General features: G+C 36.8%; 1 protein-coding gene, 1 long non-coding RNA gene and 1 pseudogene across 2 annotated transcripts; all 3 read left to right on the top strand.

Moving 5' to 3' along the window:
* The first annotated feature begins 1,141 nt into the window (after positions 1 to 1,141).
* Positions 1,142 to 3,605, top strand: LOC135618405 (probable galacturonosyltransferase-like 7; annotated as a pseudogene).
* A 9,763-nt stretch (positions 3,606 to 13,368) lies between these two features.
* Positions 13,369 to 15,023, top strand: LOC135618995 (GDSL esterase/lipase At1g28570-like). Its single transcript, XM_065120518.1, has 5 exons — positions 13,369 to 13,713; positions 13,782 to 14,000; positions 14,072 to 14,220; positions 14,294 to 14,570; positions 14,651 to 15,023. Exons 1-5 carry the CDS (start codon positions 13,482 to 13,484, stop codon positions 14,836 to 14,838), a joined length of 1,065 nt encoding a protein of 354 aa, XP_064976590.1. The 5' UTR covers positions 13,369 to 13,481; the 3' UTR covers positions 14,839 to 15,023.
* Positions 15,024 to 16,358: 1,335 nt separating this feature from the next.
* LOC135618421 (uncharacterized) lies at positions 16,359 to 21,039 on the top strand. The gene is made up of 2 exons (XR_010489003.1): positions 16,359 to 16,986; positions 20,860 to 21,039. It is a non-coding gene; the product is annotated as an uncharacterized LOC135618421 (long non-coding RNA).
* The last annotated feature ends 670 nt before the right edge of the window (positions 21,040 to 21,709 follow it).

Genomic DNA, 21,709 nt, shown 5'->3' with positions numbered 1-21,709 from the left:
ATTATATTTATATATATTAATTTTAAATCAAATATCAAATAATCGAATCGTTGATCTAATTCCTTTCATTTTGTTCCTTATGTTCCAAATGTGATAACTAGTCTTTTTCTGTGATTTAAATTTGATGGTGAAAGATATATATATGGGTCCATTTGACATCGATGGTAGAACAAATATGAAGTAGCCAACCTACCCCAACTCTACTATAACAATAAAATATGTGACACATGTTAACCTTCTCCTTTCTTATACATTTGTTGATCACTTAACATTGGAAAGTGGAGAGATGAATGTGACCGTCTTTTGATGTAGTGATTCAAGCGTATCTAAATTTTCTTTGCGTTAAACCCATTCAAGCGAAGCATTAAGAGCTTTTTGTTGTTTGTATTATTAGATGTAGGAATGAATACCAATGAAGATGATTGCAATTTAGATTTCATCCATGAGAACTCTGACTTGTTTTGATTGAGTTGTTAAAGCGTCTCCATCTTGATCCAAGCAAACATGTTGGGAATGAAGTCAATGTGGAGTGCTACTCATGAAAGGCAATTTATATACACATTTGACTGACTTAAATCCTATCTGATGCCGTCATCAAACAAAATAATAGCAGTAAAGCAGTGTTCTATTTGTCTTGAGGAATAGGAACAAGAAACTAAGTTTGTGAAGCTTCCTATGTGAGGAATAAGATTGCAACGCTGAAGAGACTCATTAATTTAGAGAATCCAATGGATATGTTCATGTTAATATACTAACTCTATATGTACCATATTATGTGCTAATTATATGCCTAATTAAATAATTATTACCAAATCAACAATGTTTTGGATTGAGCAAACTATAGATTGAAAATTGAAAGGATCCAAAGTTACAGACGCAGCCAAAGCCGCTGTCATGTCCCTTACATAGGTTTAATTAATTACTAATCTCCCTCGCTTATAAATAGCCCTAAATATGATTATATATATATATATATATATATATATATATATAGTTTACGATATAATGGTTAAATCTTTAAATATTAATAAAAGTAATTAGTTTGATTATAAATTATATATTTTTTATATAACTTTTTAATGTCATTAAAAATATTTTTCCATAATTTATTTGTAATTAAAAAAATTAACGATTCCAATCCTTTCCTCTTGCCGAGGATATCCGGCCGTCTCATTACCTCCGCATCCCAGCCGGCTGCTGCGATTACAACCACCACCTTGCTGCGGCAGCCGGCGACGCTGAAACCCTCGCGTTCCGTAGGGCGCCGCGGTTCCATAATGCCGCCGAGTGCGAGCCCCCATAGGCGAACGGCACCCCCTCGCTGGTGCACATGGCCATCACCCTCGACGAGGAGTACCTGCACGGCTCGATAGCGGCGGTCCACTCGGTTCCCGGAGAACGCTTTCCGCCACATTCTACTATCGAAGCCGGGCCTGGAGTCGATGGTGAGGTCCGCTTTCCCGGGCCTCCGCTTCAAGGCGTACTAGTTTGGCCCCGACCGGGCCCGGATGCTTATCTCGATGTCGGTGCAGCAGGCACTGGAACAGCCGCCCAACTACGCCCGCAACTACCTGGGGGACATCCTTGAGCGGTGAGTTAACCGGGTGATTTACCTCGACTCTGACCTGGTGGTGGTTGACGACATCGGCAACCTATGGTGGACAGGGTTGGGTTCGCGGGCAGTAGGCGCAGGCGAGTACTGCTACGCTAACTTCATCAAGTACTTCACCGATCGGTTCTGGTCTGACCATCTCCATGCGGCCACTTTCGCTGGCCGCGGGCGTGCTACTTCAACACGGGGCTGATGGTGCTGGACCTAGTCCGGTGGCGCCGGGAACACGCGCCGGATCGAGCGGTGGATGGAGGTTCAGAAGAGCGGTGCCGGCCGTCTCTATGAACTGGGATCCCTACCGCCCTTCCTGCTGGTGTTGGCCGGCCACGTTACACCTATCAAACGCCGGTGGAACCAGCACAGCCTGGGCGGGGACAACGTCAGGGGCAGCTGCCGGGACCTCCACCCAGGGCACGTGAGCCGTCTCCACTGGAGCGGCAGCGGCAAGCCATGGGTGCAGCTCGACTCGAAACGGTCGTGCCCGCACGACCACCTCTGGGATCCCTACGACCTATACGGCCGCGCTAACGCCTGACGCCGCTGCCCCCACCGGGTAAAACGACCGCCTACTACCACCTTTACGGCCGCTGCTAATGTTCTTTGATTACTATCCTAAACCTTCATCATCGTCAGTATCATCATCTACTTTCTCAGTCTCTTGTTTCGAATTTTTACGTTTGATTCTTCTTACGTATTTAATCTGCATCAGTTTAGCTTTATCGAATTAAATTGCTTCATCTCTTAACTGGCAACTGCTCTTCTTTCTTTACGTTCAATGGACCGATTCTGGTGCGTGCACCTCTGTTTCTAGAACAGGAAAATTCTAGTGCATGCATCTCGTAAATGCCCCTTGTCCTTCTCGCCCGTCGCCTTCATCTGTTCGCTCCCAAGATAACCTCCATCACCTGTTCCCAACGCTACCCTCTGCCTATGCTCCCAATGTCACAATCACCTTGGGTGCAAGTGGAGGAGGAGGTGGAGCTAGAGACGGAGGGTGGGTTAGAATATGTGGTCCTTTTATGATTGAATAAGATATATAATAGAATAATTAATTGAGTTTCGTTTAGATATTTTAGCAGGAAATCTCCTGAGATCTTATCTCCGTCGAGGGATTTCAGTTTCCCCAAAAATCCCTTTCTCCCAAATTCCGAGTCTAATTCTCCTTGCACTCTTTACAGACGACGATAGTGCCTGTAACTTTGCAAGGCTAGCTGCCTGCAGCAATCTTGGATTAAAGACGGTGCTTAGCAGATCAACCGAGATCTTTGAAGAGATGGCATCAAAAGGTACGCATCATAATTAGATCTATATATTTTTTATTTCAATCCTGACATATAAGTTATTTTCGTATTTTAGATATAGCATAATTATAGACTTTATGCTTACAATTGGTATCAGAGTCCGGTTTTTGAAATCAAATGTATTAGATCTATAAATTTATTTACGATGCATAAAATTACCTTCATCTTGGTATCAGAGTCCAAGAATTGCTAAGCAGTAATGGTCACCGTCGACCCCGCTGCGAATCTGTGACTACGCCGGGTAGCGTACGCATCATAGAACCTGTCCCATATGCAGACATCACAGAACCCGTCCCATATGCGGACATCACAGAACCCGTCCCATATGCGGACATCACAGAACCCGTCCCATATGCGGACATCACAGAACCCGTCCCATATGCGGACATCACAGAACCTGTCCCATACGCGGAACCCGTCCGCGACGGCCGGCCGTACATGGCCAGAACCCGTCCATGCGACGGTCGGCCACACGCAGGCAGACAGCGTAAGTGGCGGCCGTGCGTGAGTAGGCCGTGCACAGGCGGCGGCCGCGCGTTGGCAGCAGCCACGCGCGTGAGCAATAGCAGCCCCGCGGCGGCAGCGGTCGCGCGCAGGCTAGAATTGCCGCTGGCAGCCGCGCACAGGTGGCCGGGTCGCAGGCAACAGCGGCAGCGCCGCTCGCGCAGGCGGTGGCGACGAAGGCAGATTAAGGTTTTTTTGGGCATAATTACTGTTTTGCCCTCGAGGCTAGGGTTTTGCAAAAATACAGTTTTACCCTTTGCAAATTTCGTAATTTAAGATTATGTTCTGTCAATATATTTATGGTTTTACCCTCGGGTTTAATTTATGCCAAAATTACAGTTCTGCCATTCGCATATTTATGATTTATTCCATTTCAAAAAATTTATGGTTTTATCAAAAATTGAGAAATTTAATTCATATTCTCAATTATAAATTGGTAAATATGATTTATTATAATTATGATTAATTTTAATCATAATTATATTTTTTTATTATTTGATTGGATTTATTTTTTGATTAAAAAAATATAAATTATGGTTTACTTTATAGTTTTCTCATATAAATTATTGATTTTACATGTGATAAATAAAATTAAAATCCAATTATTGTTTTTGTACTTTTATTTATTTATTCACATGTATATATATGAAATTGTGAAATAATGTATATCTTTCACATGATTTATATAAATTATTGATTTTACGTGTGGTAAATAAAATTAAAAATCTAATTATTATTTTTTTGAACTTTTATTTATTTATTCACATGTATATTTATGAAATTATGAAATAATATTTACCTTTCACATGAAGGCATGATTTATATGTTATCATGATTATCATATGAGTTTTTGTATTAATTAATATTCAATAATTATTATTAATATTTATTATTGAATTGCTTAGCATTAATATTCAATAATTATTACTGTTATTTTATTATTAAATTGCTTAGCATTAATGTTCAATAATAATAATTATTATTTATTATTGAACTGCTTTGTATTAATATTCAATAATTATTATGGTCATTTTTAATTATTGAATTGCTTAGCAAAAATTAAAGAAATTGATGAATATTATTTGTAATTCATTTCCCTAAGTGTTATCTGACTAGTAGCTACCAAAGTGGCCTAGGACGATAGACTTTTGTGATATGAATTACAATAAAAATTTTGTCATTTATAGGACATTTTTATTTTATATCATTGCATTAGTCTTGTAGCCACCAAAGTGACATGGACTAATGACTTATAAAATAATATTAAAGAATTAGTCCTAAATGATATTAAGGAAATAATATTCATAATGACACATATAATTAGGAGATTTAGATAATCCCAAAGGAGAATCTAATTCAAATAATTATATGATAGGGTAGGATGATACTATTTTTGAATATCCTTGCAGTTTAGGGTTGTATACCCAAAGGTAACAATACTATTCCACAAGGATGGTATCAATCCTTCATAAATATTCTTGAGTGAACACTAGATATGTCAATATTTTACCCAAAGGTGTAATATAGATGATATCAATAGTTCATCAATTTTTGACAAACTCAAAGCATTAATATTATTCTATATTTTTGCAGTGGTACTTCCACATATACATTCATATGCTTCAAGTGTCCCTGTACTCTCTGGATCAAATTATTCAGAATGGTTAAAGCATGTGCAATTCACACTAGGGGTATTAGATCTTGATTTAGCATTACTTGTTGAAAAGCCTGCAGACTTGATTGATGAAAGTTCTGTAGAACAAGTAAATGAAATGAAGGTTTGGGAAATATATGATAGACTTAGTTTAATGTTCATAAGAATGACAATTGCAAATAACATAAAGACTTCATTACCGACTGTAACTAGCGCAAAGGAATATTTAAAGGTTATTGAAGACAGATTTAAATCTGCTGATAAGTCATTGGCTGGCACATTAATGAAAGAACTGACTACGGCTCAATATGATGGCACTCGAGGAATTCAGGATCATATCCGCAATATGGCTGACAAAGCTACAAAACTTAAAACATTAGGTATGAATGTTGATGAATCTTTATGTTATTTGCAATTGTCATTCTTATGAATATTAAATTAAGTCTATCAGATAATCAAAAATATAATTATGATTAAAATTAATCATAATTATAATTAATCATATTTTTGATTATCTGATAGACTTAGTTTAATGTTCATAAGAATGACAATTGCAAATAACATAAAGATTCATCAACATTCATACCTAATGTTTTAAGTTTTACAACTTTGTCAGCCATATTGAGGATATGATCCTGAATTCCTCGAGTGCCATCATACTGAGCCGTAGTCAGTTCTTTCATTAATGTGTCAGCCAATGACTTATCAGCATATTTAAATCTGTCTTCAATAACCTTTAAATATTCCTTTGCGCTAGTTACAGTCGGTAATGAAGTATTTATGTTATTTGCAATTGTCATTCTTATGAACATTAAACTAAGTCTATCAGATCTTTCCCAAACCTTCATTCATTTACTTGTTCTATCAGATCTTTTCATGTGGATTGAATACTCTTATCTCTGCATGACACCCCCAAATATGTAGATGTCTTAGACTGGCCTTCCTACCAGTCCATAACTCAAATGGAGTCGATGAAATTGACTTGCTAGGAACCCTGTTCAAGATGTACATAGCTGTCCTAAGAGCTTCACCCTACATCGACTCAGGTACAGAGGAATAACTCATCATGCTCCTAACCATATCCATCAGAGTACGATTTCGCCTTTCAGCAACACCGTTCTGCTGTGGCACACCTGGTAATGCATATTAAGCACAAATACCCCGTTGTTCTAGGAATCTAGTAAAAGGGCTAATATTCTAACCATATCCATCATATCTGCCATAGAATTCACCACCTCTGTCAGATCTGACAATTTTAACTTTTCTATCTAATTGTCTCTTAACCTCATTTATGTATACTTCAAGAGTATCAATGGCTTGAGACTTTTCATGTATTAGATAAACATAGTCATATCTGGACAGATCATTTATAAATGTGATGAAATATTTTTCTCCATTAAAACAAGGAATATGGAGTGGCCGCAGATATCAGTATGAATAATCTCAAGAAGTTCTTTACTTCTTGTGGCATTTTTCTTTATATGTTTAGTTTGCTTTCCCTTTATGCAATCTATACAAACATCAAAATCAGTGAAGTCTAAATGTTCCAAAATATTATCCTTCACTAATCTTTCAATTCTTTCCTTTGAGATATGTCCCAATCGTCTATGCTATAATATAGAAGATCTTTCATTATTGAAACTACGTTTCAATCCAACATTTGATTGCAGGGTCATTAATGTCTTTGCAAACTCAAGATCCAAATTAATTCTGTACAAACCATCACAGAGAATTCCAGAACCAACTTTTATTGAATCATAAAATATACTGAGTTTGCCACTACCAAAAGAAAGACAATATCCTAACTCATCAATTCTAGAAAGAGAAACCAAATTTCTAGAAATTGTAGGGACATAACAGGTGTCAACAAGATCCATCAAGTGACCCGTCTCTAAGCGTAGATGATAAGTTCCCATTGATATCACTTTCGCTTTAAGATGATTTCCCATAATGATGAATATTTCATGTTCTTTTGGTTTCCGAATTGAAAGAAATCCCTGCATGTTATTTGTAACATGAGTTGAAGCACCAGAATCAATCCACCAAGTGTTAGAAGGAACTTCTGTAATGTTTGATTCGAAACATACAAAGGTCGAATTAATACCTTTCTTTTCGAACCAAGTCATGCGTTTAATACAATCTTTCTTCACGTGTCCTTTCTTGCCACAAAAGAAGCACTTTACAATAAATGCTTTTTTTTCGTTAGTCCGTTTAACATTTCCAGACCCGACAAATTTCTTTGATTGATAATGCTATTTCAGGATATTTGATTGGTTATCCAGAAAAATCCAAGGGATACAAATTTTATTGCCCTAATCATAGTATGAGAATAGTAGAATCTAGTAATGCAAAATTTCTTGAAAATGGCGAAATAAGTGGAAGTGAAAAATCTCGAAGGATTAATTTTGATATCGAGGAGATTCAGGTTAATTCTCCCATATCATCTCCTATTCGAGAGATTGTTGTTCCTCAAATCAATGAGAATATTGATGAGGGTAAACAACAAAATAACATCGAAGAACTTTCACATGATGTTGATGTCGCCGCTGATGATCTTGTAGAACAATCACAATTGGCAGATTTGAGAAGATCTCAAAGGAAAAGAAAACATGTCATTTCTGATGATTATGTGGTATATCTACAAGAATCAGATTATGATATAGAAATAAAAAGAGACCCCTTATCGTTTTCACAAGCCATAGAAAGTAACGATTCTGAAAAATGGTATGATGCAATAAAAGAAGAGTTAAAATCAATGGTCCAGAATGATGTCTGGGATCTCGTTGAATTGCCCAATGATTGTAAAAGAGTCGGTTATAAATGGGTCTTTAAGACAAAATGCGACTCAAAGGGCAATATCGAACGATATAAAGCCAGACTTGTGGCCAAAGGGTTTTCTCAAAAGGAAGGCATCGACTATAATGAAACTTTTTCTCCAGTTTCAAGAAAGGACTCATTAAGAATCGTCATGGCATTGGTAGCTCATTATAATCTTGAGTTGCATCAGATGGACGTGAAAACAATATTTCTAAATGTGGATCTGGATGAGGAAATCTATATGGAACAACATGAAGGATTCATTGAAAAGGGAAAAGAAAATTGGGCTTGTAAACTTAAGAAATCCATTTATGGCCTTAAACAAGCTTCCAGACAATGGTATATAAAATTTCATAATACCATTACTTCCTTCGGATTTAAGGAAAACACTGTTGATCAGTGTATATATCTGAAGGTAAGTGGGAGCAAGTTTATTATATTGGTCTTATATGTGGATGATATTCTACTTGCTAGTAGTGATCTTGGGTTATTGCACGAAACCAAGATATTTCTTAACAAGAACTTTAATATGGTTGATATGAATGAGGCAGCCTATGTTATTGGCATTGAGATATTTAGGGATAGATCTCAAGGATTATTAGGATTGTCTCAGAGAGGATATATTGATCGTATCTTGGAAAGATTTAATATGCAGCTTTGCTCAGCCAATGATGTACCAATTACTAGAGGTGAAAAATTCAATCAAAATCAGTGCCCAAGAAATGACTTAGAAAAGAATCAAATGAAGAATATTCCTTATGGGTGCGCAGTTGGAAGTCTATTATATGCTCAAACCTGTACAAGACCAGATATCAGTTTTGCAGTTGCAATGCTGGGAAGATACCAAAGCAACCCAGGAATGAAACATTGGAAAGCTGCAAAGAAAGTAATGAGATATCTATAAGGGACGAAAGATTATATGCTCACATATAGGAGATCAGATCAGCTTGATGTGATAGGATATTCAGATGCTGATTTTGCAAATTGCCTCGATAGTAGGAAGTCGTCCACTTCAGGATTTGTATTTATGTTAGTTGGTGGGGCAATTTCTTCAAAAGTGCAAAGCAATCGCTTATTGCATCATCAACAATGGAAGCTGAATTTGTGGCATGCTTTGAGGCCACAAATCAAGCTTTATGGCTGCAAAATTTCATCTCAGGACTTAGTGTGGTCGACTCAATTGCCAGGCCGCTGAAGATATTTTGTGATAACACTGCAGCAGTTTTCTTCTCTAAGAATGACAAGTACTCTAGTGGTTCCAAGCACATTGAGATAAAGTACTTGGTGGTTAGAGAAAGAGTCCAGAAACAACAAGTGTCTATTGAGAACTTGAGCACCACTATGATGATTGCTGATCCATTGACAAAAGCCTTATAATATAAAATATTCAAAGAACATGTTCTTAGAATGGGGCTTGTGAACAAGTCATAAAGGATATGGTGATGCATGTTTATGTGGATGCTATTATTGACATTCTTCTTGCTTAATTGATGTTATCTGTTTCTGCTATCCTGTTTACATTTATATTTATGCATATTATGGTTGAATGTAATAACAGGATTGTCTTGACAAGACAAATTACAGGGGTCATTATGGACTATATTAGGAAAGACTAACAATGTTGTGGTACATAAAAGGGAGTATGACATTGATGAAATACAACTGCTATGACTCGCATTGATAGTTGGACTTAATATAGTATTATTGTGTTTATTGGACTTATTGGCTTATTTTAAAACATGGCCATGTATAAAATGCTTTTCAAAATTCCTTGGAATCCAATTAGGTAAAATTTGTTTTTTAAACAAATTTTATTTTATTTATTTTGATTTTGAATATCTCTTTTATATCTTATCAATTAATGGGTCAAGTGGGAGAATGTTAGAATATGTGGCCCTTTTATAATTGAATAAGATATATAATAGAATAACTAATTGGGTTCCGTTCAGATATTTTAGCCAATAGACTAAGTCCACTACGGAACGATTCCTCGGGAGATAACCTTGATGGGAGGAAATCTCCTGAGATCTCATCGTAGACCCTCTGCTCTCGCCTATAAAAGGACAGGATCTCTAGGGGTTGTGAGAGTGTTAGAGCGTTGGCATTACGTATAGACGCACCTCTCCGTCAACCCCTTTCTCCCAAAATCCATCACTCTCAGTGTGGGTCCTGTGAAAGGATAGGAAGAGAGGAGAAATGATCTACTTCTCCTTGCACTCTTTGCAAACGGTGACTGCCTGCAGCAATCTTGGATTAAAGATGATGCTTAGCAGATCAACCGAGATCTCTGAAGAGATGGCATCAAAAGGTATGCATCGCAATTAGATCTATACATTTTTTATTTCAATCCTGACATATTAGTTATTTCCGTATTTTAGATATAGCATAATTATAGACTTTATGCTTACAGGGTGGTGATGGGAGCAAGGAGGCGTAGGTAAAGGCGGAGGCGGTGTTCGGAGCAAGATATGGATGTCACTTTGGGAGCGGGTGGGGACGGGCAAGTGACGCGAAGGTGGCGTGGCCTCGCGACGGGACGGAGGTGGCGAGAGGAAAGTGACTAGCGAAAAGAGATGAGGGGTATTTACGAAATTATAAAATATAGGGGCGCAACCAAAAAAGGTTTTTTTTAGGAAAATCATCCCCTTTTTTTTAATAATTTAATAAAATTATTTTAGTTAAATTATATTTAGTTAAATTTCCAGTAAAATCTCCACCAAATCTTTGGCTTATATTTTCACCATCATGTAGTTTTATATTGTGACCACTCTACTAGTGACTCTCAACATTAAGTGCATTGCATGCATGTATAAAGACATAGCATTCTTCACAATTTTACTCGCATTTACCATTACAAATAACAAAATGGATCTATATGTCCATGCATTTCTAACTAAAAGACATTACAAAATTGTTCGAGATTGATTGTCAAATTCGAAGAAGACTAATACCAAGGTGAACAATTTTTTTATAATGTTCATATCTATAAGATGAATTAAAATAATAACTTATATATAGTGTTTGTATTTCGAATATAGTTACACGCAATAATTCGTAGCCAATAAACACTGCCATCGAATTAGTAGTCACATTGTTGGATAATAGAAGGAAGAGTGCACGTGCCACTCATCCGCTTCACTTTAATAATTAGGTAATTATTTAAAAAAACTCTTTATTTTTTTGGATTAACATATGTTTTGTTTAATTTAATTTTATAGCATATCTTATGTTCTAAAAAAATATATAATAAATCTCTACCCGTTTAGCCATCACCCTTTAGTCATACGTATGTATGATCGAGAGTTACTAGGAGCTCTACTTCAATAAAGAACATGACGACAAGAAGGATTATGGATTCAATGAGTGAATGTTATGGTATCGTAAAGGCGGATCTTTCGTGCGTACATCGAATTTTGCATCGGATAAAAGTCTTGGTCATCAGCACATGAGGGTTATGCACCACCGAGGAAAAATTTTGAGTGCAAGTATTAGTGAGTCTCATAGGAGGACTTGATCATACTGAGATATCATCGGAGCAATTGGAGAGCTAGACTATTCCAGAGCTCATATACGCTTAAGGGAGCCCGAAAAATCAGAGGATAAGACCAAGTAAGCAAACATTGCTACCAATGAAGCTAAGGATAACATAATCAATGCGAGCCCTACAACATGATGGCAGAGACCATATATGAAAATTACAGTTTGTCTTTCCATCGATCTAAGAGGACTACTCAAAGAACATAGATGTGTTATATAGTAAGTGGTCGAAAGGGGTGAGACATCCCCTCCCCTCTTCCCCTATCGCCTCCACCTTGTCTCGTTCACTTGCTCTCACCTTTGTCGTCGTCCTCCACTTTGTTTCATCCGTGCATCGTTCTTCTCACCTCCATTATTTACTCTCATGGTGATCATTGCTAGTCATATGTGCTCTGCAAGTCAATCACGTGAGTGATAGTATATGTGATATGATACTTACTCTTTTTACTTATTATTTATTTAGTATTTTTCTCACTTTATATTGTCTATTGTATGTATTGTGATGTCCATGAATCTATGCAATGAGAATCAGATCATGATGAGATCGTGATAATAAGATCGATTTGTATTTAAACACAAACCCTAAATAATTTTGATCATAGGTCACTCGAGAGGGACATCGATTGGAGAATACCATGCATGTGCTCATTGGAGAATGAGTTCACTGATTGATCTACTTACGGAATGCTGGATGGTTGATGATACTTTATTGTTAGACAATGATTCCATCGTCTTAGTGATGTGTCTAGTACTTAAACTTGAGATACCAAGAATGTTCTGTATAAGTACTCCACTCTTTAATACCAAAGTTATAGATATAGAAGTTTCAGATCTAACATAATCAGTCATCGGGAGTGGCAAACAACCTAACAAGGGCTATTGAGTATCAATAGATGATCATCCATTCTCGGTATCATAAGAGGAATATCTCATATGTTCTTGCTCAGGCAAATTCCTAGCCAAGGTCATTCATGTCCAATGGATTGGATTCTCCTATATCATCTAGGGACTACGGTGTAGTGGCATAGTATGTCCACAGTCGATGAGTCGAGTGAATTATAATGGAGATAATAATTCACTGAGTTAGAATGAGTTCTGACAGGTATGACTCATGGCTAGCTTGATATTGGGCTTAGAGAGTTACACACATATGGTAGGTGTTATAATGAGTAGAGATTCAGATATGAGATATCTGTTTGAACCTCTGTCTTATTGGATATCTAATAAGCCCATGAATTATTGGATCCTATGAATGAGATCCAATAAGAGCCAATGAGAGATTATTGGGTAAAGATCCACTAATCTAAGAGGCTTTGGTAGTTGGATGGAGATCAAATACCCAATAGGGTAGAATCCATTAGGGTTAAGTTGACAGGAGGACTCTATAAATAGTAGGAAACCAAAGGGCCAGACCCCTTTTGGCTGCTACCTCCTATTTTTCTCTCTTCCTCAACCAACAGCCCCTATTTAGGATATGTGGAGATTTGAGCAACGATTTGAGGAACGTCTTCGCAGCCCCTACCATATAATTCACCGTTAGAGATGAGGATAATTAACCTCCTTCATCCTCTCCTATAGATCTATAGGGTTTTAGGGATATACGATTTCCCTAAGTAACATATCTTTCTTATACGCGTAGTTTTCAGTTTCGTAAGTTTTTGCACACCAATCTTCGCACAACGATTAAACCTTTTTTTTTTGTAGAAAATTCTAGGATTTTATTTTCTATTCTTTCGCTGTGCATGTGATGCTGCCCTAGATTTTCCAACAATCGTTAGGTTTTAATTGCCCCTCATATCGCTCTACATCCAAAAGTCAAGAGTACGCCAGCGACTTGGCCGCACCTTTGGCCGGTGTGGCCATCAGGCAACCCCATTTATTTGTCTCGGCCATTTATTAGTCGAAAGAAAAGGGTCGGCCACATGTCCCGGTCAGAGAACGAAATTATGCTGCATACACCGCGTCCGAGAATAGAAGAGACGACAGATGGTCTAACCACGTCCACGCACCGCATCTTTCCCCTGCACAAGCTACTCCCTCGATCCCCAGCTCGGAGATGGCGTCCTTCGTCTCCCTGTGTTTCTTCCTCCACCTGCTGGTCCTCCCTGCTGTTCGCAGCAGCAGTTACCCCGCCATCTTCGGATTCGGCAACTCTCTCACCGACACCGGAAACTTGGACTTCTTCTCCGGTGGTACGGTGGCCGCTAGCCGACTCCCGTACGGTGAGACGTACTTTGGTCATCCCAGCGGCCGCTTCTCCGACGGGAGACTCGTCATCGACTTCATCGGTATACGAAACTCGCCTTTTTTTCACATCCCTCATGCATAGGCTAACGTGTTTGCGTACTTGTCGCAGCACAAGCCCTGCGGCTGCCGCTGGTGCCGCCGTATCTTGCAGGGAACAGCAGCGAGGACTTCAAACACGGAGCGAACTTTGCGGTCGGAGGGGCCTGTGCGCTTGGCAACGCCTTCTTTGAGGACGAGGGGCTTAACGTGACGTGGCAGGATTACTCTTTGAGCACTCAATTTAAGTGGTTCGAGCAGCTGTTACAGCGATCCACCCCTTCGCTCCACTGTAAGCTTGTCTTCTTGGGTTAGATTGGCATCTCATCTCGTACGATAACATCTGTCGTGTATTATGTGCAGCATCACAAGACACCATAAGCAAGTCGTTGTTCCTAATGGGCGAGATGGGGGTGAATGACTACAGTCACCTGTTGTACGAGAAGAAGGCTAAAGATCTCATACGAAGCTACGTCCCCACGGTTGTGCAAGCGATCGGTTCAACAGTCACCGTGAGCCAATGATCTCGCTGCCTTTTGTTTCAGATGATCTTTCGTTATCTGAGCCTTCTTCTTTGGTTGATAGAGTTTGATCCGCAAAGGGGTGGAAACAGTGATGGTGGCTGGGATTATCCCACTGGGATGTAGCGCAGTATACCTCACGGTCTTCCAAACCCAAAGCGCGGAGGAGTATGATCCAAGAACAGGGTGCCTCAAGTGGGCGAATGAGCTCTCACACTACCACAGTCTCCGGTTGCTCAAGGAGCTGAATCGAATCCGAAAACAACATCCGCATTCCAAAATCTTCTATGTTGATTACTATTCGGCTCTGATGCCCGTCTACCAATCTCCGGAACAATTTGGTGAGATATATCCACACTCCTATTCCTCCAAGAACGTTGTTTGGCTCATCATTCGGTAATCACATCGCATATAAGCGCAGGGATGAAGGAACCTCTGGCTGCGTGCTGCGGAGGTGAGGGGCCATACAACTTCAACGTTTCTGTAGGATGCGGTCATCCAATGTCAAACTTGTGCAGTGATCCCTCAAGCTATGTTAGCTGGGATGGATTGCACCTCACAGACGCAGCTCACGGGATCGTCGCCCGCCACATATCAAAAGAATTGTAGTTTCAGTGTATGGAAAGAACAGTACGTAACAGTTGGTAAACAATAAGTGAGCAACACATATTGTTGGCTTCACATTCGAATAAATTATGCAACACTTATAGGTTGCATAAAATCCTGTTTGTGTCGAAGACATTTTGGGGAACAGATTAGATAAGATAAGAGAAATGTGAGACTCAGTTGCCACACTTTTTGAATCGGCTCCTACATAAGACAGATTCAAGTTTAGGTTATCTGTCATAAAGGAATGGGTTTCAGGTTGGACAAACGTTAATATTCCATTGTTTTTATTTCTTTTCTTAGGCATGCAATAAATAAAAATAATGCAGGTTTTTTTTTTTAATGTGAAATCATATCAGATCCGTAATATGCTGTTATACTTACTCGTATTAGATTAATGTTGGAAACCTGATTCCAATAATTTTTTTAAAGATATTTGCCACCATAATTTAACTAAAAAAATCATTAAATTATTAAAAAAGAGTTCTTTTTCATGAAAAAACTCATCTTTTTGGTTTTTCCTTGAACGTGTCTATGTTTTTTTTTTTTTTTCAAGATAGTGCCCCTATATTTTATAATCTCGTAAATATCCCTCGTTCTTTATCTTTATCGGTCGTCACTTTTGTCTCATCACCTCTCTCGTCGTGAAATCATACCACCTTTGTATCATTTATCTTTCCCCATCCTTCCTTAGAACACTACCTTTAGTCTCTAGCTTCAAGGTGATTGTGACCTTGGGAGCAAGAGACGGAGGGCAACGATAGAAGCATAGGCAAAAGGTAGTGTTAAGATCAGGTATTCGAGGTTGTCTTGGGAGCGACACCAAATGAAAACAAAGAGTAAGAAAGGACAAGAGCCATTTAGGAGATTATATATATGACAAATGATGAAGGAGCTTATTCTCATTTTTACTATTCACAATACTTCCCTATTCATAACTTCTTAAAAATTAATAGCATAATATTTTACTATTCACAACCCTCTAATTCTATTTTTACCCCTCTAATGAAATGATATCTTCTGTGTTATTACAAACTATATATAATCCTAAAGATATTAAATTACTATAATAAACGAAAAAAAATATTTTTCACATCTTCCTCTTCCGTATTTAATTCATCTCATTTCATTATTTATCTTGTTTTCATCATTTTACATCATCTCTAGCGATTAAGAGGAGATGATGAGAAGAAAAAGAAGAAAATAAAATAAAATTATAGCTAAAAAGTGATAATATTTGATTAAGATTAAATTATCACATATATGTTTATCTAAAAGGGTAACTTAGAAATATTCAAAATTCTTGTAGTGTTATAAATAACAAAAACTATATATATATATATATATATATATATATATATATATATATATATACATATATATATATATATATATATATATATATATATATATATATATATATATATATGTGTGTGTGTGTGTGTGTGTGTGTGTGTGTGTGTGTGTGTGTGTGTGTGTGTCTGTGTGTTGTGTGTGTGTGGAGCTACCGAGCAGGAGAAGAAGATAAGTAGAGAACAAGGGAAGAAGAGGAGAAGAAGAAGAAGAAGAGGAGGAGGAGGAGAAGAGAAGAAGAAGAAGGAGAAGAGAGGGAAGAGGGAGAGGAGAGGGAGGAAGCTGCAGCAGCTAAGGCTGCAGCACCTTTGTTTCCTGCAGGAGGAAACAGATGAGAGGAGGTGTGGGGCGTCGGGAAGAAGAAGAAGAAGAAGAAGAAGAAGAAGAAGAAGAAGAAGAAGAAGAAGAAGAAGAGGGAGAAAAGGAGAAAAGAAGAAGGAGAAGAGAGGGAGGTAGCTGCAACAGGGCTGCATCACCTCTGTTTCCCGCAGGAGGAAACAGAGGAGAGAAGGTGTGGGGCGTCGGGGAGGAGAAGGGAAGAAGAAGAAGAAGAATAAGAAGAAGAAGAGAAGAAGAATAAGAGAGAGGAAGGGGAGCTGTGGCAGCTGCATTTGAGAAAGAAAAGAAAGGAATGAGAGTTGGGAGAAAGGAATCAGTGCAGTGAAAAGGGCTGCGGCGGTGGCTGCTACGACCGTGGCTCCAGCTGCAACAATGGCTGAGGCTACAGAAGACGAAACATGGAGAGGAGATGGAGGAAAAGTAGAAGAAGGATTCAAGCTTACATCTTCTTTTCGAAAGGCAAGTGTCTTAAACCTATCTCTATTGTGATATTATCTTTGCTTGCTTTGAATATAAAAAATTTGAATTGTTTTAACCTTGCATATGATATATCCCTTGTTTAGACATAATGATTTAAATCTGAAAAACTTTCGAGATTCTGACTCATCCATTTTGTTTTAGCTATAAATCTATATACTAATTTTTAATTTGGATAAAATCTATTTGATCTACATATAAACTTATAAACCTTTCTATTAATAGCTTATTTGAAGAATTTAAAGTAAATTTATTTGCCCAAACTTCTGTTTTAATTGGCCTTATAGATTTTACGAAACAGAGACGATAACTCTAACCTTTTGATACTAAAATACTTATAAGTCCCTATTGGAAACTCTGATAACAACAAAACTTACTTTGTTAAAAACTAAACTCATTAATCTTTCTTTTGATATATGGATTGAAAGATTTATAATCCAAATTCCTGCCTAATTTTTTATTGAAGCCAACCTTGTGAATTTTACAAAATAGAGATTTTGATCATTGGTTACCGAATTATTTGTAATTCTCTATTGGAAACTTTAATTTATATGAAACTTATTTTATCTGAAAGTAGATTAAAATATCTTTCTAATAATACATTTCTAAGTAATTTGGAGCATAATTGGTTATCCAAATAATTTATGCATTGTGCCTCTTAAATTCTATCAAAAATCGAGCTTTGGTCGATTTTGCCTATTCATACATCATTTCTTTTGAAAATTGATTTTATCTAGCATTCTTTCTTTAATTGAATTTTATATTACTGATTTGAATTCTGGTATGCTCTTGTCCTTAAATTATTTGGATTCTTGAAACCTATTATGTAAAGTTTATATTGTATCGTATTATTTCGTATTGGCACATGTATGTTCTATTATTCCGCATGTGCTTCCGATATGTGTCAAAATCCTTGTATGCTCGTCTTTATTTTCTTTTAAATTTGAATGCATTTATGAAAGATTATATTTGTATCGTATTGACTCATAAAGGCACATGTACATTTTATTGTTGAGCTTCCGATATATGTCAATTTATTGTTCATAATGCCCTTTTGTACTCTGGTGTTTGTGGGAGTATCTGGACTTTTGCTAGAAATGATAAAGGGATTATGCTTAGAGCCTACAATGCTCTACTGACCCCCTCTGACTTCACCCAAATGTGAGTGTCTAGAGCTCCCTATCGTGGGAGACTTCTTTCTGATGATCATCCAGAAATGGATGAACCATATTTTGTTTGTGAACCCACTGTACATTCTATGTATTTGATATAATATCTATAGCTTTGGTTATGTGTTTCTATATGTGCTTTGGATAGAATGATATGACTGCAACGTCAAATATGACATTTGAACTTCTATTTCGTATTTATTCTTTGATATGCTCCAAAATGCTTCATATGTCGTTGATATATTCTGAAATATTTCACATGCTATTGATATGTTCCAAAATGCTTCCTATGCCTCTGAAATGTTCATATGCCATTGATACACTTTGAAATAATTTATATACCATTAATATGTTCTGAAAATTTTTATTTGTAATTGATATGCTCCAAAATATTTCATACGCCATTTATAAGCTCCAAAATGTTTCATTCATTATTAATATACTCCGAAATATTTTATACCGAAATATTTCATTTGCCATTGATATGCTCTGAAATATTCCATATGCTATTGATATACTCTAAAACATTTCATACGCTATTGCTATGCTTCAATTACTCTCTATTCAATTTGTTATAAACCAAATATGTTTTGAATGAAATGACATTTGCGATTATGTATCTAATGAGATGGTACCCTTGAATCTCTTGTATTCTGCCTTGCATTGTGATACCTTATTTGTTTGAAACTATCCCTTTTTGTTCTAAATATGTTTTGCCACTTGCTGAGCTTTGTAGCTCACTCCGTTGTTATATGAATCTTTCAGGTTAACTTATCACTCACTGAGATGTTTGAATTGAACTAAGGCAGTAGAGAGCTATTCAGATTTTGGGCAAGTCTTATTGGTTATTATGTGGTTGTTGTATAAGTATATTTTGTATATAATGAATTATTATCGACATATTTGAAATTGATATATCGTGTAAACATGTTAAAAGACCTCTCTCGTTTGGAATTTCAGAATGTTTAATTTACAATGACATAAACTTATAGTAAATGGTTAGAGTTCTGATTATATAAATTATTTAGCTTATGGATTTATAAATATTGTTAATATTTTGTTAAGTTGGCTTGGGTTTCCAATGTGAATTATCGAATGATGTGATATGTAATTATAAACTGCACAGGTTTTATGGATATGAATTTGATTGAATGTTTCTCAATATCCTCAAATGTTAGTTTGGATCCTCGATTGGTTTATGAAATTTTTTTAATATTATCGATTCGAGGGGTCATGACACTTGCTCTCACCCTTGTCGTTGTCATCCACTCTGTTTCATCCCTGCATCTTTGCTCTCATCTCTGTTATCTACTCCCATGGTGATTGTTAAGTTCTAATTATCCCTTGTGTCGCTCTACATCCATCGATCTTTCTTCTCCTCTGGAGGTGGTCATTAACGAGGCATCTCGCTCTCCATGTCCGAAGCTCTCCATTATGGAGGAGAGTACTGTCTCGACACCTTCATTTGACACTATCATTAGAAGTCAAAAGTTATCCTCATCTCTTATTTCGAGTAGATGAGCGACAAGGGCTTGGGTCGCAAGGCACAGGTGATGACCAACGAGAGCAACAAAGGAAACAGGGAGGGGAGATAATGGGTAACATATGATAACAAGGGACGGAGGCAACGACCAACGAGGTGAAAGCTAAAGTTAATTTTATCTTTGAAAAAATAAATGATACTACATGGGAATAAAGTAAAAGATTAATATATTTTTTTTTAAATTTACCTTTAGTAGTTCAATTTAAAATGTGTTTTAATAAGTTGTGCTCTAACCCGAACTTTATTTTGATATGTTTAGTGAACAAATGACATATTGATTATGCTAAAAATATGAAATTTCTATGGGTAACTACATTCACATGAAAGGTCGATCACTTGAATGTTAACTGTAAAGGCAATCAAAGGTGGTTTAGAGCATCCAAGAATGTAATTTACTTTATGAAGAAAAAAAAGATGGCAACATACTTAGTATAAAATTATTTAATGTCAAATGTATTTGATATTATATCTAGAGTTTTTGTTATGCGTTTCTATACGTGCTTTGGATAAGAATGATATGAATACAACGTCAAATATGATGTTTGAATTTTTATTTCGTATTTGTTCTTTGATATGCTCCGAAATAGTTCATATGTCGTTGATATGCTTTGAAATATTTCATATATTATTGATATCTTCCGAAATGCTTCCTATGCCTATGAAATATTCATACGCCATTAATGTACTTTGAAATATTTCATATACCATTTATATATTCTGAAATATTTTATTTGTCATTCATATGCTCTGAAACATTTTATACGCCATTGATAAGCTCTGAAATATTTTATTCGTTATTGATATGCTCCGAAATATTTCATACGTCATTTATATACTATAAAATATTTCATTTGCCATTGACATACTATAAAATGTTTCATATGTCATTAATATGCTCCGGAACATTTCATACGCTATTGATATGCTTCAATTACTCTCTATTCCGTTTGTTATGAATCAAATATGTTTTTAATGAAATGACATTTATGATTCTGTATCTAATGAGATGGTACCTTTGAATCTCATGTATTCTGTCTTGCATTGTGATATCTTATTTGTTTGAAATCGTCACTTTTTGTTCTGGATATGTTTTGTCACTTACTCAGCTTTGTAGCTCACTTCGTTGTTATATGAATATTTCAGGTTAGCTTGTCACTCACTGAGACGTTTGAATTGGACCGAGGCAGTGGAGAGCTATTCAGATTTTGGGCAAGTCTTATTGGTTATTATGTGGTTGTTATATAAACATGTTTTGTATATAATGAATTGTTATCGACAGATTTGAAATTGATATATCGTGTAAACATGTTAAAAGACCTCTCTCGTTTGGATTTTCAGAATATTAAGTTTAGTTTACGATGATATAAACTTATAGTAAATGGTTGGAGTTCTGATTGTATAGATTATTTAGCTTATGGATTTATAAATGTTATTAATATTTTGTTAAGTTGGCTTGGGTTTCTATTAATATAAATTATCGAGTGATGTGATATATAATTATAAACTGCATAGGTTTTATGGATGTGAATTTGATTGAATGTTTCTTAGTGTCCTCAAATGTTTGTTTGGATCCTCGATTGGTTTATGAAATTTTTTTAATATTATCGATTCAAGGGGTCGTGATACTTGCTCTCACCTCTGTTATATACTCCCATGGTGATTGTTAGGTTCTAATTGTCCCTTGTGTCGGTCTACATCCATCGATCTTTCTTCTCCTCTAGAGGTGGTCATTAACGAGGCATCTCGCCCTCCATGTCCGAAGCTCTCCATTACGGAGGAGAGTACTATCTCGGCACCTTCATTCGGCATTATCATTAGAAGTCAAAAGTTATCCTCATCTCTTATCTCGAGTGGATGATCGACAAGGGCATGGGTCACGAGGCACAGGTGATGACCAACGAGAGCAACAAAGGAAACAAAAAGTGGAGATGATGGGTAACAGGTGATATAATAAGGGACGGAGGCAACGACCAACAAGGTGAAAGCCAAAGAT

Source organism: Musa acuminata, chromosome BXJ2-8 (assembly GCF_036884655.1).
Source record: "Musa acuminata AAA Group cultivar baxijiao chromosome BXJ2-8, Cavendish_Baxijiao_AAA, whole genome shotgun sequence".
NCBI classification, from domain to species: Eukaryota; Viridiplantae; Streptophyta; class Magnoliopsida; order Zingiberales; family Musaceae; genus Musa; species Musa acuminata.
The sequence above is the reverse complement of the archived record's forward strand: the minus strand, read 5'-3'. Positions and strand labels throughout refer to the sequence as shown.